Genomic DNA, 17,261 nt, shown 5'->3' on the forward strand with positions numbered 1-17,261 from the left:
GGTGCATTTCATCCATCCATATTGGTGGGCTTAGATTTTTCTTTTTAAAATTTTATTAGAATTGGAAAAGCTTCAAACTTTTCACCTATTTAAGCTTCATAAAAAAATCTAAATTGATTAGTTGCCATCATCTTATGCATCAGGATACAGCTGGTGGTGTCTCAAATTATTAAAATTGCTTTGATGAGCATAAAGCCTAATCCACCTCCATTAACTTGTATCATGAGATGTTTGATCACATACATACTAGTATAGAGGCATTGGTGCACTTTGCATCCTAATGCGCCTCGATACATGATCTCAGGCTCGCATTGTGTTGAACCATCAAATCTTTTTCTACCAAAAATAAATATCAAATATTTGGATGAGACCATCAAATTACCTCTTTCAACCAGTCTCCTAAATCCTGTCCTCCTCCGTTCCAACGTGGTTTCTTAGACCGGACAATCCGGCTTTTTGCTCGGTACAACCCGATTTTTCACTTCTGCAGACCACTCCGCGGTTACGAACACGATAACTTACACGTATCCGCGGAGCGCTCGAACTCTGAATCCCTCTCCGTCTCCGCGTCGAAATCCCCTTCTCTCTATATATCTCTCCAACCCCAGATCCGAAACACCACCGACCTCTTCCGTCTTGAATTAAATCAAAAGCTGATAATCTTTGATCCTCTCGATCTCCTATCCGTCGAAAATGCTTCTCTCCCCCGGCCACTCCCCTCGCCAAATCTCTTCGCCCCCCGCCTCCGAGAAAACCCTAACCCTAGATCCCTCTGCCCCGGCCTCATCCTCCTCCGCCGCCTCTGCCGCCGCTGCCTACCAGCCTCCGGGAAACAACCGGAAGCGCCGCGACACCGTCCTCGACGAGGACGCCTACGTGGCCGCGATCGAGAAGATCATCGAGCGCGACTTCTTCCCCGACATCCCTAAGCTCCGCGACCGCCTCGACTGGCTCGAGGCCGTCCGCAGCGGCGATCCCGTTCTCATCCGCGACGTCCAGCTCAAGATCCTCGAGCGGCGGGCCGCCGCCGCCGGCGGCAAGACCCCCTCCGCCGCCCCGGACGCAACCGCCACCGGCAACCACTCCCGGACCCGGACCCCCGGCTCCACTTTCTTCCCCGCCGCCTCGGCCACCCCCTTCGGCTCCGACCAGACTCCAGCAGTCCCTCCCGCGACCGCTGATCAGGCCGCGTCTGATGACCCTGCCGCCGACGTCGATGTCTCCCTCACGCTCGATGAGTTCTTCCGTAGGTACACAAGCGAGGACAACGATAGCTTCTCGAAGATCATGGAGAAGGTCAAAAGGAAGAAGAGGGAGAGGTACGCCTATCTGTTGGAGGGCGAGAAGGAGACAGTGAAAACCCTAGAGGATGAGAAGAGGGATCGGATCACCGATGGGTACGGCACGTCCGGTCAGCCGGCAAGCACGCTGGAAGGATGGAAGTACGCGGCCAAGAATCTCTTGATGTACTATCCGGCCGATCGAGGGGAGGTAGCGCTGACGGAGGAGGAGAGGGCTGCGAGGCTTAACGGCTTGACGAAGGAAATCAGCCATTCCAACACTCGGTTCCATGGCAAATTGGTGGCGGATTCGAAGCCTACGAAGGAGGAAGAGGCCGTCGCAATCCTTTACACCCCAGTCCCTGGCACCACTCCAGCAGGTGCTGCTTGGCCTTTTCCAGATAGAGAGGCAGAGAGGTCGAAAAAATATGACTTGGAGGATTTGAGGAAGACCCCGAATCCGTTCTATGTGGAATCCACCAAGAAATCGGAGAACGGGTATAGTTTTGTGAGGACACCATCTCCTGCCCCGGGTGTGGACGAATCACCATTCATGACATGGGGAGAAATAGAAGGGACACCACTGAGATTGGATCCTGAGGAGACACCGGGTGGCATTGGTGGGAGCAGTGAGGGACCCCACTATAGGATTCCACTGCCACCTTCTCGGGATGTGAAAGCCCATTCGCTGTCAAGGGAAGCCGCACGAAAGCTGAGGGAGAGATCTAAGATGTTTGGGAAGCCTCCCTTGCCATCACCAGCTAGAGGGGGCAGCGCCAGCCCAAGTGTGAGGACACTGTCATCTGCTGCTCAGAAGTTTGTGAGGAATGCAATTGCGAAGTCTTCACACACTGTGGATGAGTCACTTCGTGCAAGCTATCGTGGTTCGAGCCCACTTGCGAGCACCCCAAAGGAAAGGTCGAGGTTCTCAAGAGATGCTAGTTTGGCATCAAGATCTCCTTCAGTAAGACAGGGTTCCACTCCTCCCTGGTGATGAAAACTTGCTTATCCTGTTTTTTAGCTTTAGACCTAAATAATGAAGTCATGTTTTTGTGGCATGTGTGCAAGTGTATATTTAAGAAGTTTTACTGGTCCATGATGTTTAAAGTTGCTGATTCATAATTCAGGTATACTCTTAGCTTTAAAGGGCGATGCCTTCTTCATAATGTATTATATATTGGGTACAACATAATATGTGTAAGGTGATGGTGACAAGTAGACCATGTTTTATGGTTGAAGATTGTAGATCAAGAGGCACAAAGAAATGTTAATGTTCATGGAGAAGGATACAATTGGGACCATGTAGAGTCCAGGAATATTAGATTCGGAAAGTTGTAGCATCTTCTTCCAACGTAGGTTATTTCATCTCATTCAAGTCAGATCTCTTGTTGAATTGAGCGCATGGCAATTTGGATAAACCTTTGAGAATTTCCGTTTTAACCAAAGCCATGGACAAGCCTATGCCCATTCTGAGTTGGCTTTCTGAACTCCTTATTGGCCAGTGTTTTTAATCTTAGGCTAGATCTTCTCCTCATGCAAGTATTTTCTTAAAATTATTTTTCAAATGAGAAAGAATGAAAATTGAATGTGACAAAAAAAATTCCTTTGCTTTGGCTTTTCTCATTAGCATACTTGGATCAGCATTCTCTTTCTTAGATATTATGCTTTTCTCTTTTTCTTCTTTATTGCATATACATTACTCATGAAAAAATAAACTAGGAGAGAATAGTACTTCATTCCTCACCTTGTTAGCTGCTAACATAAGTCTAAGTCCCTTTTTGAGTTTGCCGGTGGTAGTAGAGTTTTTGTTTGTAGAGTTTTTACAAAAATTTGTTTGTTGTTTGATAATTACATTTTTAAAGTCTTGTGGAACATTAACATTTGTTCCGTAACCAAATTGAGAAAGTACTTTTGGTATGACAAAGACATTGCATAGTATTGTGTAGTATAATATAATGTAATATAACATATTAAAATGTTATAATATAGTATGATATTATTATAATGTGATGTAAATTATGATGTAATAATATAATATGGCATGATATGATATAGTAATGTATTATTATATATTAAAATATTATTACATAGTATAATATTATTATAATGTAATATATTATTGTAATATATTGTAATGTAATGTAATATAATACAATGTTATTATTATATAATATCGTATTCTATAGTATAATAATATAATATGAAACGATATGGTACAATATAACATAGTAATGTGTTATATTATATTATAATATGATATGGTTAATTTGATTGGTTCATGGACATTTTGGTTACTAAGAAATTTTTATTAAAACAATAACAGCTTCTCGGACATCAGCCAAATATAGTTTTTGGGGAAAAGCTCCAAAATGGAGCTTCCCCTGAGTAGAACTTTTTCAACATTTTGGGCTCGTTTGGTTCGCGGGAAAAGAAGGGGGGAAAGTGTGGTCAACGGGAAAGTAATGAGATGCCTCTTGTTTGGTTGGAGTTTTCAAAGGAGAGAGAATGGAAAGTTGTATTCCCATGGGAATGTGATTCCCACATTTCATGGGAAAGTCTTTCCCATGAGAAACATGGGAAAGTTACTTTCCCATGAGGCGGGAATCACTCCATTTTTACTTTTTCCCAAAAAGTCCCTTCAGCATTAAAGAAGCATTAAAGAGGCATTGAAAACCTAATTTTTATTAAGGGCATAATAGGAATTATATATAACTTTCCTAGGAAAGTGGATGGCCAACCAAACATAAGCACCTTGGAAATTTGTCACTTTTCCATGGTCAACCAAACATGCCAAAAGTACTTTCCTAGGCATCCTCTTCCTAGGAATTTGTTTCTCAGGAATCATATTCCTAGGAAGGAAAATGCTTCCCGCGAACCAAACGAGCCCTTTGGGGAATCAAAAAACACTTCTCAGTATTTTACCAAACACCCTCATATCATCTGAAAGTGCTTTCCACCCTCCAGAAAACACTTTCTGGCTGTCCAAAAGCTCTTCAAGATAGGGCCTAAGATAAATTTGAGGTTTTTGAAGCCGAGGATTTAAGATGGAAGAGCTTGAAATTACAAGCTCTCAACTTCCTCTTTCCTTCTCCATGCATTTTCTGCCCATGGAACCATCGAATGGTGAGAAAGAATAAAAGACAAAGGGGTCCTAAATGGTTTTCCTGGATACCAACTTATACTGATCACCTAAAGTGACAGTGGTTCAGCTTGAACTATTCCATCTGCTAGTGGTTCAAGTAGTTTGGGTGCAGTTCGTCTCTGATCTACCCTTGAACCAACATTGTGCAAACCGATTCTGCCTCAGTTCGGTTTGGATCGTGCATTTCGTACCAAACTGGGAGTTTTTTCAATTCTTGGTAACATTTCCATGGTCAACTTGGTTTTGGATGGTGTAAGTCATTCATCTTTTATCATTAAGTCATCTTCCTTGCTATGATTTGTTCAACATACTAAAATCTGACACCCATGTGACATAGTCTAGACATCTATCATTGGGTGCCCATGTTCATGACTCAGTGTTCAGAACAGTGAATACAAAATGAATAAAATGTTAGAAATGTTCATCAGAAGTTTTTGTAGAAATGTCTTCATCAGCTACTGTGATCTTCTAGAACATTTAGAATCCTCGAGCATTAGTGTCTTTCAATTTGGAATCACAATGAGGTTAGGTTCTGTTTGATCTGTATTTCGTTGTAATTCTTGTTTTTAACACATTTCTGTGTGCTGGAACAGTAGATAGCAGTTGCTCGTGACCTAGTTTTTCATGCCTGGGTGCCTGCATGAGATGCTGGGATTTAAAATGTCAACGGTTTGGCTGTTGCATGCCTCCTGGTACTTTGCATTCATCTCCATCTTTGATACTTAAAGAAGTTTAATATACCTTGAATGAGTTTAATAGTGTTGGTGAGTTTATTAGGCCAGCTACTTGTATACCCTTCGACTGCTAACAAACCCTAGGTATTAGTATGCCCAAGTAACATGATATCTTGGATGAAAACACACTTGTTGGACGCAAAAAACAAATGATATTTTTAATTTGTTGGCACAAATCTCTCAAGATTTGCTGTATGCTACTCATTTATAAATCTAGAAATAGCCTGTTATGCAATTTAAGATATTTTCTAATGAATTAGAGAATAGGGGCATTTGTTAGCTTGAAGCATCTTATTGCAAATCCAATAAAATATATCAATAATCTGTTCTTTTTTTGCTTAATGATTGTCAGTAATTCTTTATGCTTCAAGCTTTCTGCCGCACCTGCCTCCTCTTTTCCTTTTTTTTTTTTTTGTAGAAAAGGGTATTTATTCTTTGAAATGGAAGAGAATAATTTTGTTGTCTCTGAAACAGAACTAGGACAACTTTAGGTAGATAACCTTGAAGGTTAAATAAACCCAATCTTTTGTTCCTACTTTTACCACCTTCATATATTTTGCAGTTTCTTTTTAATTACACGAGAGGCTAACCACAAGTTTTCCCTCTTTATCAAATAGCAATAGAGGAGCTACTTTGCAGGTTCTAAGTTGCATACAGAGGTGGAGAGCAACCTATTTTATCTTCTAACGTAGCCATTCCAAAAACTGTTTCATTTGATGCTGAAATGCTTCTAACATCTTGTATGCTCATTAATTAACAAATATTCGTAAACTTCAATATAATGATATCAATTCATTGAAATGGTCAGAAGATCACATTGAAAATTCTTATCTGCAAAATGCACCAGCCTCTATGATGTTTGCAAAATTCATGAATTTTGTCTTGGAGCTGCATGCTTTTATCTAGTTGTCCTTCGCTCCAGAATCACGCTATCAGTCAGTAGTGTGTACTCACATCATGCATGTTATATGTTGAACCTCTATATAAACCCTCTTTTTCCTGCTAGTTTTCGTCCGCCACATACATTGTTAGCACCTCGGCTAGAACATTCTATACTACTCTTTTCATACGAGATATTTACAAGAAAATTCGAGCTGTTAGAAATATATAGGAAAGTTTTGAAAGCGTTCTAGAGTGTCTAGAATGGTAAAGAATTCTAGAGCAGCCCTGAGTGTCCCTTAAAAGTTTGTGTGAAATGAGGACACAAATTTTTAATTGTGACAAGGGGCTCTGGATCACCTTGTTCTTTCATTATTCGAATAGATGATTGTATTTGTATGTCGAATAGATAATTGTCAACTTTTCCACTTGTAAAAGTGGGGAGAATGTTCAAGTGAAAGCACATTTTGCGTTCATGTTGCAAAAGGGGGCCACAATTGTTATTTATTTTTTTCACGAATGGTCCAACATTGTCCACTATAATCATCCTATCATGAGACGCAAATCAAGTTGGATTATATGTGCATCCATTACTAATGCACGTGCATCGAGAAAGAAAAATGCTAATTTAAGGATAACGACGCGATGGTCCGCTAAAGGCTAGTTGGATTGCTTTTGCATTATAAATATCCAAGAAATCAACCCTCTTAGACTCTCAAAATATATGCAACCTCTGTCCAATCTCAAAATGTGTAGCATGGATTGTTTTAGCGTGCATTCATATCGCCGATCTTTCTAGCTGAGGAGTCTTATTTGAAGTTTTGATTGTTTTAGCTAGCAAATATTGTCTCAACCAAGATGCCGTTTATTTTAGTCAGTAAATATTCTTTTTTAGACGCATCTGTTATTTTAGCTATATACCATGCCACACTCCTTTTCTTCCCCCCTTCAATTACCTCCATCCTGCTGAGATGAAATAAAAATTTATTACCATAATATGTTGTACCGGTATGAATCAGATAGTATGGAGCGTATCGTACCTATACCAGTTTGGTACTGATACTTGGTACGGATAGTATATTGTTGGTACGCCAAAAAAATTTCGTATCATACCACACCATGCTGTACTAGTATGATACCGGTATAGAGTTCGATATCGAGACAGTGAATCTTATTTGCAACCCTAGAAGAGATCTCATTTGCTCCCATCATGCCGCATAGGTTTGTATATTCGAAAGACTGAAAAACCTTTAGATGGTAAAAGATCAAAGAGAGGTTCTCCCCTCTCTGGTCATCCTCCTGTGAATCAGCCGATCTCAGAAGCAGTAGTGATCAATTGAAACGCGTGTTAGAATGGTAACGTCACAACGACGAGCACTGGGAAGGAAATAGAGCACATAGATTAGCAGAACATGTAAATCGATCATGAAGACTGGGACCTCCATTTTATTTCTACTTTCCCTATGATATGGCATCTTTTAATTTCCAAAGAGAACTCCACGCAGGTTATCTGATGAGGTAGTCTGATTTTTATTTCCACTTCAAGTTGCTTTCAAGGGTTCTGATCTTGACCCTGCACTACCCAATGATAGGAATAGGTTTGGCAGCAGTTTGCCCATGAGCAAAATTAGGAAGAACAACACCGGTACAACTTGGATGATTCAGAATCAGCTTAAAGAGAGGAGAGGACTTGCTTGAGTGAAAAATGTCTAAAAAGAGATGATACTGCTCCTGAGTCCTGATCTCCCAATGCTAAAACCTTTAATTTACTAATGTCAGTCATAAGGCATATGCCAATTTTGTTCAATGGTAAATTGATCAATGGTACAGATTAATGGCTATAAATAGTTGTCCCTCCTCCGATGAGGTGCATATGAACCAAGTAGTTTGCAAGTTGCTCAAGCTCGACTCAGCTTGGCTATTACACTTGATTGGGCTTGGCTGGATTGCACCTCTGGCCTCTCCAAAGTACACCAAAACACGCATCCCACGTTTCAGTAATAAATTACCTGCCATGAAAATGATCACCATGGTGCCATGAAAATGATCACCATGAGTACCGGACTCAAGAAAACAACAATACCTCGGAGCAGAGCACCTATGATTAAATAACCAATGCTTAGTAAACATGCCTGAGGTATTCATGGAGGCTGCATGATTGAGAGAGAACCAAGTACGGCTCCTACTACAGCCTGTTTAACTCAAACCACGCAGACTGCCCATACCACAATATATGGACATCCGATGTTCTTAGTCACGAATATGCCATAAAGAGGCTGCCAGCTTAATAAAATCTTACAAAGTGCATGGAAGGCATTGGCTCGACTGCCAGTTTGATGGACATGCATATCAGGGGTTGAACCCATAAATGTAACCAGACCATTACACTACAGTAGATGATAACAAAAGTGGAGCTTCTGGATAAATTTACACATTCACGCTTTTGCTTACGCTCTCAGCTTTTGTTCTTGAATCCCGGTGCCTGGACCTGCTGGTAAACTAGGGGGAGCTGAGCCTGGCTTCACAGCAACCTTCCAGAAGTCCACAATATATAATAGCATCAACTTCAGATGGTACCTGTTAACCTTTTCCACCCTGATAAGCCAACCATCAATTAATATCATTATGAGCTTCAAGAGGTCCGTTGTCGCCATGTGTTATGATCAGCTAAACGATTTTGTCAGCAAGGACATGCAAAGGACTTTCCTTTTTTTTTAAGTGGGAGGTTGGGATCACATTGTGTCGAAAAACAATAAGAGCAAAGCAGGCAATAGGGGGGAGGAGTGAAAAAAAGAGAGGAAACAGCAGAAGAATGATGCAATACATGCAGCCTTCTGTAGCAAATAATGTAAATGCCTTCACCTATTTTACAGAATATGATTTAGAGAGAAGAAGAAACAGAGGAATTGAATTAAAGATACAGTGGTGGAAAACAGAATTTGATGGGCTAGGAATGTGTGCACAGGAATTGAGAAGGCCCCGGTACAAGAAGTTTGCATTTGTACCAACGGTCAAAAAAAGATCTGACAGCGCCCCAGTATCACGTATAGGAGTTGGGTTGAAGATCTGGAAAAAGGTGGTCACAGAATGCATAGCCGTCAACGAGAATGAATGATAAAGTATTTATGAAGCCAGCCCGAAATGGATAAGAAAACAGGATCAGATTTGCAATTTTTTGATCACAAATCATTTAGAAGTGCCAAATAGATCATTTTAATTTCCCAGGGAGGATAGCTGAAATCATTAATTTCTTGTCTTAGGGTTTACAAAAAATATTTCCACCTAGCCTCTCAAGAATTTAGTGCCAAGGACTCCCATACAGGTAGGGTATTTCGATGACAAGAGCAGTGGTCTGAAACAAGTGGAATCAACAGCATCGAGATGGTTTATATATATAAATAAACAAGAAGTTAATTGAAACATTTAAGGCCTGAAGCATCAGTTGGAGCTAATCTGAGTAATAAATCGACAGAAACAACAGCAACAGAAGTGGGACGGCCAAATTCAAATTTTAAAATGAAAGCAACTAAAATGCCAGAGAGAGAGCAATAACTTAGCCTTATAATTTGTGTATTCCAAAACAAAGTAATAGAAAGAATAAGAGGTTTTTTTTTATATAGAAAAAAAGAAGAATGGTGAATTGCAATTAAGCTCTTTTTTAATAAAAGTACTAGATTATATCTAAAAAAGAAATAAATTAGCAATATTTGTTTTTATGAAATAACACTAGTCCAGGTAACTCATGGGTTAGTACTCACTATGCCCCACACAATCTTATAACAAATCTCTTGCTGATGCAGTGTATAATTCATTACCTTTCTAGGAGGTGTTCCTGGTTTCAATAAATTGTTCCCAAAGCCGATCCTCCCTTTCTTATCAGATGGTTTAAGAATCTGAAATGAACATGTCAGAGTATCATCTACGCTCATCATAGCACCAGCATTATCAAACTCCCCACAATAGTTTGGGGCCGAAAATATGGTCACCAGCTGGCGTTTTGCAAAGAATTCATAGCCATCTTCCACAACCTGCCCAAACTGATAGATTAGATAAATGCACTAGAAAAAAAGGCAATCAGCTAACTCAAGAGGCCCAACTTTGGAAGAAAGTGGTCAGATATAATAGGGAGGAGATAGTTTTTGTTGAGTCTATCTGCCCAGCAGGAAACAACAAATATTAATTTGTTAACATGGTTTTTGATATGCAGCAGAGCATGAATGCAGTGGTTTATCATTTGCTGTGTTTGGCCTTCACCTCAAAGCAAAAGAAATGGGCAACATAGCAAGCATTATTTATCTTAATCACTTCTTATAATCAGTATTATCGAGGTGTAAAAACTAAAGGCCGCATCGATCAATTAGTTAATAAATAAATGCTCTGATAGATGTTTCTAGATATCATCACTTGCCTGATGGGCTCGGCAAATGAGATCTAGGTCATGCTTCTGAAGGAACTCAGCTACCTTATCAGGCCCAAAAGTATAAGAGACTCCCCGGTCATTTTCCCCCCAGCCTTCAATATCTTTGTCAGGGTCTGACCATAACAAGTCACAAAGGAGACCTTGATCTGGTACATCCACTGGACGAGCAATATTTTGGATCTGATCCAAGTTCTTTAAATCAGGAGATAAACCCCCATGCATACAGAGGATCTTATCATCAATAAGGGCTGCCACAGGAAGGCAGTTAAAACAATCAGTAAAAACCTTCCACAAACGAACATTAAACCTCCTCTTGCATTCATCATAAAACCCATATATACGATTAATGGAAGCACACTCATGGTTGCCCCGCAGAAGAAAGAAGTTCTCTGGGTACTTTATTTTGTAAGCAAGGAGAAGGCATATGGTCTCTATGCTCTGTTTACCACGATCCACATAGTCCCCAAGGAATAAATAATTTGCCCCTGGCGGGAACCCACCATATTCAAATAGCCGAAGAAGATCAGAATACTGACCATGAATGTCTCCTGTCAGTGAGAAATGAGCATTTTGAATATCCAACTAAATAATTTTAGATTGATGTTAACCAGAACCCACATAAACATCATATAAAAAAGGCACTTAATCGTAAAGATGTGTCCATGTCAAGGAAATTAATGTTAGCCGAGTGTTACAAGGAAAAAGAAAAAAGAGTTAATCAGTAGATATATTGACAGAATCAATGAGAACAAATAATCAATTGTTGTTCCTTCAGATATTGCTCAACACCTAAAATACCATGCAGCCTAATCACCACGATATAATGGTTGGGCATGAATTCAACCTCATTAAACACCCACCATCAGGAAAAGATAAGCAAAAACATCTTTTGCAAAACTCCAATTTGATCAGTAGAGCTTGCTCATTGTAAAAATACAGAAAATATCGTTTTAATTTTCAAATACCTACTTGAACCGACATCTTCAAATGTAAAAGTATACAGAACATTGAAACACCTCATGAGTAGAGAATCCAATGCCAAGCAATTCATCTTTTATGCCCTAAAGGGGTGAGATGGTCCATTTGTTATTTTCATAATCAAAGAGCATATTTATACAAAATGAGAAAAGCATGAGATATCGAGCTATTAGGCTGATAGATTGCCATCCAGAAACTGAATGGATGATCTTTAAGGAGTCTTGCCCAAATCATTTACACCCCAGATGATACAGTCATATTAACTTCTTCGAGTAAAACTATTCTGCCTATTCTCTACCAAGCTAAGGCCAAAGATTCTTTAGTTATATAATGCACGTTTAGCCCTCTCACAAGCATGGCAAAAAAAAAAACTTACCGGTTACCATCTTCTCTCAATTTGAGTTAAAACAAATTGAGTTAAGCCTGCCACAAAGAACAAAAGTAAAGCTTGGAGTTCTCTATCTAAACCTGAAACTTCTCTCAATTTGAGTTAAAAAGGATATGATCTTGATATCACATCAACATGGAAGATAGGGCTTTACCTAAGGCCTGAGGATCTGAGATTGTATTAGATGATAATAATGACATAGAAAACAACTGAAATCACAGATTTGTTGTAATTTATTTCAGCAAGCTTGTCTTGATTCTAATTTAGATACCAGCAAACTTAACAAAAGAAAGGCAGTGGGGATGGATAACAATGCACTATCATGATTACCTAATTGCATTTTCAAAGTACAAAGACACACCATGAAGAAAAGAGTATCATCCAACTTGCAATGTAAATTGCCTACACACATCCCTGTAATATGGGGGTTCCTTGCAGCTTTAAGGATGTATAGAAGATCATTCCTCCCTCAGAAGGCAGTATGTAATGTCTCCTAATATGAGTCAATTGCTGAATTTTCTTTCCCTAAAGAACCTCTTTAAGATATTGCAAAATATACTAATAAAGGAAAGAATGGACAAAATACAAATCCCCATGGAACCCCATGCAGAAAGATCACCCTTAAGGCCTCCCTAACCTAAACTACAAAATAGTACTACTCAAAATTATATCTAGAAGAGATATTATAGTAAAATCGAAAAGAAATCTCATAACAATTCGTAATTCTACTCAAATTAAATAAGGGAAGCCGCAATAAGCCCAAGAAAAGATCTCACATAACGAACCATGCCACAAATTTAAGAAAATGCTTTTAAAACATGCATCTTAACATTGAAAATGCCCAACAATATACTACAGCCATTTGGCAATCTCGAGCAATTTTGGCTGCACCACGCATCATCCATCCCTTGTAAATTCAACCAAAATGTACATCTGATTAATGCCACATTGCCAATACTATATCAGCACTCAAAGAACTGTTTACACAATAAACCAGATTTGTACCACTTACAGAATGTAGCAATAAAGTGAAAGCTGAGAAAACTTTGATTCCGAAAGTGTATGCCAATAATGTCATTCCAAAATAACTAATATAATCCCTAGATAGATCCCACCTATAAATTCATGCTGAAAATCAGTGACTAATCGCAAAGGAAAAAAGTAACCAATAACCACTCACTAGCCCTGATCCAGAGTGCCAGATAACTGATTTGGTTATTTGAATGTCAGACAAATATCATCAGTTGTAAATTCCATGAACAAACAATTCTCTGGAGCACAAGTGAAGCATGACCCATAATAAAAGGTAAAGACAATTATCACATGCATGTATGTTAGGTAAAGAATAAATTTTCACCACGAAATCTATGAAATGGAGTATCAAATTGGTCATTGAGGTACTAAAATCAAAGCTACGCGTGCCTTAAGAAAACAGGTATTCACTTATGGACAGTTTATCGATTTATGATCGAACTTAAAACTCACAAGAAGTTCAATAAAGCACATAACGTTAGCAAATCATGGAACAACACAGATAACTATAAGGTCTGTGATACTTCGAGGTGTTCTACACGCTAAATTTTGTTCTTGACTCTCTATAATTCAATTTCTTTCGAGGCATTTATCATCAAGATTGAATCTTTTCCCCTAGTTAATATAACTGATCTATCTTGGAATCTGTGAAACATCATTCCAAAGTGAAAAGCTGCAACAAGGAACCTGACAAGCAATTATAATTCCTAAAATTAGAACATGGGCCCGGCAGAGGAGAGTCATAGATCTAGTTTTTCAATCTTTTTGTGAGCATAATTTTTGGAACCGGGTAACAACCTGTATCAATCCATATTATTTTTCTTTGTTAGCATGATCTTGTAACGGTCAGTATTATTTTTCTTTGTTAGCATGCTCCTATATTGGTCAATATTATTTTTCTTTGTTAGCATGATCTGGCTAGAGTGATTTTAGGAATCACATAACAACTTGTATCAATGAGTATCATTTTTCTTTATTAGCATGACCTTGCCTATATTATTTTCCTTGTATGAAGTCTGTACAAGGGTATATATAACCCCAACAGAGATATAAAGTTCGTTTTTCTCTTCTTCTGCAAATATTTTAACACTTTTTTATCTAAAAAAACAATCTCTGCACTCTCAAAACCAGAAAGAACCCAAAAAAGATGGAAGCTTTGGCTATCTTACCACAAATCTTGATCGGGGCTTCGAGCTCCAAGAGATTAGGCTGGCTGACAAAGATCTCCTTCGAAGCGAGACACAGCTGCCGGATCTCCGCCTCCGTCAGCTGGACCTGCCGCACCGTCCGCCCGTTCCTCGCGTCCCGGAGCCTCCGTATGATGCCGTCCAGCAACCCCTCATCCATCGGCATCTCCCTCCCCGTCCTCCAACCTCGCCTCCACTCCTCTCGAAACCCTAGAAACCCAAGACCTCTTACTGCTCTCCTCCGATCGATCAAAGGAAAGTAAGGAAAGAACCAAGAAAGGGTGGGTTGGACTTGGATTTTTCTATGGCCGTGACCTTCTCCCTCGCCCGCTTTTGTCTTTCGATAAGCTTTCGCCTCAGCTTTTTGGATAGATGATGTGCGGGGGACTGGCGGTGGTCAAAAGGAAGAAGAAGGGAGCAGTAGGCCTGGAGGCGACACTCCCGCTTCTTTCGCTTCCCGCCTCTGCCTGAAAGACTGGGAAACCTCCCTAATCTATATCTATATTCTTGTACCCCCAAACAAATCTATATTTACATTCTTTCCTAGCCCTGGATGGCAGCCCCTGAGGATGCCTTCTTTCTTAATTCTGCAGCTCTAGCTGTTAATTCTGCAGTGAATTATATTTTGGTCCCCTTAACTTTAAGCCATTTACACAGACAAACCCTCTGCCTTAAAAGTTAAAAGTTTACCCACCAAAAAAAAACAGTTAAAAGTTTCAATTAACCCCTTTAACTTTTAAATCGAGTCAATATCACCAGTTCCCTGATTTGTCCTCTGACACCACCCATGAAATGACCAAAATACCTTCTGGATGATTAGGCTAAGAGATTCTCTGGAAGAAATACAGGCGAGCTTGGTCAAATTCGACGGCCGGCGACCAAGACGTTCGAATATAAAAAAAAACTGAAATAGGCACCCCTATTTCAAATAAAAATTCTGCAACTTGTCGCTTAAGTTAAGGCGAATAGCCCAAATTGGAAGAAAGAAGAAAAAAAAAAGCTGGAAAATCTTATCTTACTCTCTCAGCAGAATCACGGATGATATGGTGAAATTCTTTCGGCTGAAATCGAAGAAGGGTATTCTTATTTTGAATGAAATAGGGTATTCTTATTTCGAACAAAAATTCTGCGACTTGCCAGCTCAATTCAAGACGACTGGACCAAATTGAAAGAAAGGAGAAAAGAGAGAAGTTAGAAAATCTTGCCTGAGCTCTCTCGATCGAATTGTTGGTAATATGATGAATTTTTTTCAGCTGAAATCGAAGGAAAACTTGATACAAATCACCGGCCATTGATTGAGAAGGAGAAGTGATGCCAAGATGGAAGATGGATGGGCTTTTATAAGCTCAATCCAGCCACTGCCGGAGTCTAAGATGCCTTCGAAGTTCCTGGATATCTTCGTCCCCAAGCAAATCCTTACTATACCGGACATCCTCTCGAACGTCAGCCTCCTCTACTTCCTCTTCCTGGTAAACCTCGAGCACAACCTCCCCACCATTCTCGGCATCTGCAAGTATGCCCTTGCATTCCCATCGGCATCTAACTCCCCTTCATCATGGGCATTGGCAGCTCCTCCGTCCCCTGCGTCACCATGGCCAAAGGCATGGGTGAAGCCTCCTTTATAGCCATGGGTGCCACCCTCTCCATCACGAAGCTCCTGGTCCTTGCCGACATCGTTGTCAAGCTCAACTCCTCATCACCACGAATCTTGGCCAGCCATGTCCATTAATTTTCCCCATCAACAACTGGAACCTCCTCGCCCTCGCCGTTGCCCTCCCAGACATTGGCCCTTCTCCTGCTTGCCTACGGGTTCATCGCCGACGCCATCAACATCCACACCCTTTGTGGGGCCCTCGAGGTGGGGATCGTGGTCCTTCACCGGGAAGCTTATTGAGGAGGTGGATGACCTCATCTTAGGTCTCTTCCTCATGCTCTACTTCGTGTCCCCCGTCTTCAAGACCAATGTGGCCGCCATGAAGGGGGGAGCCTGAGGTCTCCTCGTTCCTCGGCCTGAAGAAAATTAGGGATGGGTGGGGAGACGAGGTAGTCGGCATGAATGTGAGAGTCGACGTGGATGGAGATGGCACGATTGCACGGGCACCATAAAGATAGGCGCCATAGTACGCCAATGGCCCAACGGGAACCATGATGAGCATGTGACAGTCACATGCTGACTTACTGTGTCGGCCGGTTGACATGGATGGATCGGAGGGCGATATTAACTTTGATTTAAAAGTTAAAAGTTAAAGCAGCTAACTAAGCTTTTTAAAGGAGAGAGAATTGGGTCAAGGGAGTGCACATCGTAGGCATATTTACTGTGAAGTGAATGCAGCGAGCCATGCTATGCATGGCCTGTGTTGTCGTGCTCGAAGATGATTCGGCTATAATTATTAGTTGAATTTATTAGAATATGAGGGGTGAATATGTGCCACCTGCTGCTCTAAGATATCTAGATTATGATCCATGGTATGATGATCTTGCAGGCAAAGCACATATATCGTGAGGTCAACGAGATAGCAGATTGAGTAGCTTTATATGTTGCTAACCATTTTGAAAAGATTCTGTGGCTAGAAGAGGGGATTATTCGATGTACTCCGCGACTTGTTATCTTTTGACTTTTTAAGTGTATTTGTATCCGACATATATGATACATCCACTTCAAAAAAAAAAATTACAGCGACGAATTAAATCACATCCTATGAAGCAGGACATTCAAAAAAAATTTTGTAAACCACCATGACAGTTATCCCGATTATATTTTTTTAATATTTTATTTTTAAATTTTTTTAGATATATTCATACTAGATTGTTTGATTCATCTCGCTTATAAAAAAAATACCTATGTAGATGACTAGAATAAAAGTATTATATATATATATAGCTAGTAAATTTTAAGCATGTGCCATGCACATGCTAACATGCTCATATATTTTAAAATAAATTAAAAAATTAAATTTTCATAAATCTATATTTTACTTTTTGAATTGGAATTATTTTAGTGGTTATACCATGTACTGAGCAATCAAATTCTATGTTTGGTTCTTGGATGAGGATATTATAGAATCTAGACCAATATAATTATCGAGCAATCTTATATAAAATAAAACAAAATAATATGGGATGGCGATATATTGTTTTTGATGATAAGGCTTATAGTATAGAGAGTGGATGGAAATTATAACAAAATGGATAGCCATCTATCCTTAAATAAAATTTATATG

The 17,261-nt window shown here is 39.9% G+C and overlaps 2 protein-coding genes across 2 annotated transcripts; one reads left to right on the forward strand and one right to left on the reverse strand.

Annotated features, from left to right (window-relative positions):
- Positions 1-486: 486 nt before the first annotated feature.
- Positions 487-2,611, forward strand: LOC103711995 (splicing factor ESS-2 homolog). Its single transcript, XM_008798391.4, has one exon. The coding sequence runs from the start codon at positions 694-696 to the stop codon at positions 2,272-2,274; it is 1,581 nt and encodes a 526-aa protein (XP_008796613.1). The 5' UTR covers positions 487-693; the 3' UTR covers positions 2,275-2,611.
- Positions 2,612-8,139: 5,528 nt separating this feature from the next.
- Positions 8,140-15,222, reverse strand: LOC103711920 (serine/threonine-protein phosphatase PP1-like). Its single transcript, XM_008798279.4, has 4 exons — positions 14,023-15,222; positions 10,444-11,003; positions 9,851-10,063; positions 8,140-8,630 (listed from the first exon to the last, which is right to left on the reverse strand). The coding sequence occupies exons 1-4, from the start codon at positions 14,204-14,206 to the stop codon at positions 8,616-8,618; spliced, it is 972 nt and encodes a 323-aa protein (XP_008796501.1). The 5' UTR covers positions 14,207-15,222; the 3' UTR covers positions 8,140-8,615.
- Between the last annotated feature and the right edge of the window lie 2,039 nt (positions 15,223-17,261).

The sequence above is a fragment of the Phoenix dactylifera genome, chromosome 9 (genome assembly GCF_009389715.1).
Source record: "Phoenix dactylifera cultivar Barhee BC4 chromosome 9, palm_55x_up_171113_PBpolish2nd_filt_p, whole genome shotgun sequence".
Lineage (NCBI taxonomy): Eukaryota > Viridiplantae > Streptophyta > Magnoliopsida > Arecales > Arecaceae > Phoenix > Phoenix dactylifera.

Bases quoted from the DNA above. Each gene is read 5' to 3' on its own strand.
- LOC103711995 (XM_008798391.4), top strand. From the start codon at position 694: ATGCTTCTCTCCCCCGGCCACTCCCCTCGCCAAATCTCTTCGCCCCCC.
- LOC103711920 (XM_008798279.4), bottom strand. From the start codon at position 14,206: ATGCCGATGGATGAGGGGTTGCTGGACGGCATCATACGGAGGCTCCGG. The intron at 11,004-14,022 runs GTAAGATAGCCA...TCTCACTGACAG, and splicing joins AGCCCCGATCAAGATTTGTG to GAGACATTCATGGTCAGTAT. The intron at 10,064-10,443 runs GCAAGTGATGAT...CAGTTTGGGCAG, and splicing joins TCATTTGCCGAGCCCATCAG to GTTGTGGAAGATGGCTATGA.